Genomic DNA, 1,221 nt, shown 5'->3' with positions numbered 1-1,221 from the left:
ACACACACACACACACACACACACACACACACACACACACACACACACACACACACACACACACACACACACAAATTTGCCAGCAGTTTTCACAGCGTGCTGTCCTTCAGCTTGGAGAAACACCAGCAGCATTTTTCCTCTGTTCCAACACAATTTGAAGCCGTCTTCTGAGAAACCTCCCATTACATTAATCTAGGATATTGAATTTGAAGCTTTTATGCACTTTGAATTATATGGATTTTGTAATGTTTARTCAAACTCAGATTTGCAGTATCAGTGGGCCCCCTCGCTTTGGTTTGTGGAGCCGACTTTGTGTGGGGATCTGAGGGGATCGTTTACCAGTTCCAACTCCATTACTATTCATGAGATGGGTAGGCTAGGGGCGAGGGATTAGGGACTCCCTTGGTGCTTGTTGTGCCGTAGGCTTGGGCTCAGGCCTCAGGCTCTGGGATGCAAGCTGTCTGGCAAGTATGGTGGGTCTATTATCATACTGGGACCCTTCTGTCCCACAGTAGAACGTTTTCTGACACTGCCAGCTAATGGAAACAGTGTCTCTTGTTCCATTTTACAGTTTTCTTAACCTCTTCATACTCATCCCTCCGCTTGACTAAATGAAAAAAAGGGGAGAAGTTTCTCCTTTTTCCCATTTCAAAGTTGAAATTGTGTATTTCTWTTGCCGTCTTCACCGTGAAGAGCAAGGATGGCAACTATACTTGCAGGGGAGGGGAAAAGTACTATTCCTCAACCCTGTCACTGCTTTGATCCTCAATTTTCCAAGTTTCAAACATCTTTTTTTCCCTCTCTCTCCCTCTCCACTCCTATTCGCTGCAGGTGATGAGTATCCTGAGTAACCCCAGCGCCGTACCCTCTCAGCCTCAGCACGACTTCTCCATTTCCCCCCTGCATGGCAGCCTGGAGAGCTCCAACCCCATCTCAGCGAGCTGCAGCCAGCGCTCTGACACCATCAAGAGCGTGGACAGCCTGGCTTCCTCTCAGTCATACTGCCCCCCCACCTACAGCGCCACCAGCTACAGCGTGGACCCTGTCACCGCGGGCTACCAGTACAGCCAGTACGGCCAGAGTAAGTCACTTTTTTTGCTTTATATCTTTAATTTAAAGGGATCCACGATTAGTTGTAACATTAGACTTTATTTGATAAACATATATTTGAACTGTGAAATAAAGACTGTAAAAATTTGTAAATTTTTAAAAATACATATT

General features: G+C 45.9%; 1 protein-coding gene across 1 annotated transcript in view; it reads left to right on the top strand.

Annotated features, from left to right (window-relative positions):
• Positions 1 to 1,221, top strand: part of pax7a (paired box 7a) — a gene marked incomplete in the record, with an annotated part of 45,324 nt that overhangs the window by 39,865 nt on the left and 4,238 nt on the right. Inside the window, 1 exon segment of the mRNA XM_014002847.1 lies at positions 832 to 1,081. Coding sequence (XP_013858301.1) covers positions 832 to 1,081 — 250 coding nt within the window.

Source organism: Austrofundulus limnaeus, unplaced genomic scaffold, assembly GCF_001266775.1.
Source record: "Austrofundulus limnaeus strain Quisiro unplaced genomic scaffold, Austrofundulus_limnaeus-1.0 Scaffold15, whole genome shotgun sequence".
Taxonomy (NCBI): Eukaryota; Metazoa; Chordata; class Actinopteri; order Cyprinodontiformes; family Rivulidae; genus Austrofundulus; species Austrofundulus limnaeus.
The sequence above is the reverse complement of the archived record's forward strand: the minus strand, read 5'-3'. Positions and strand labels throughout refer to the sequence as shown.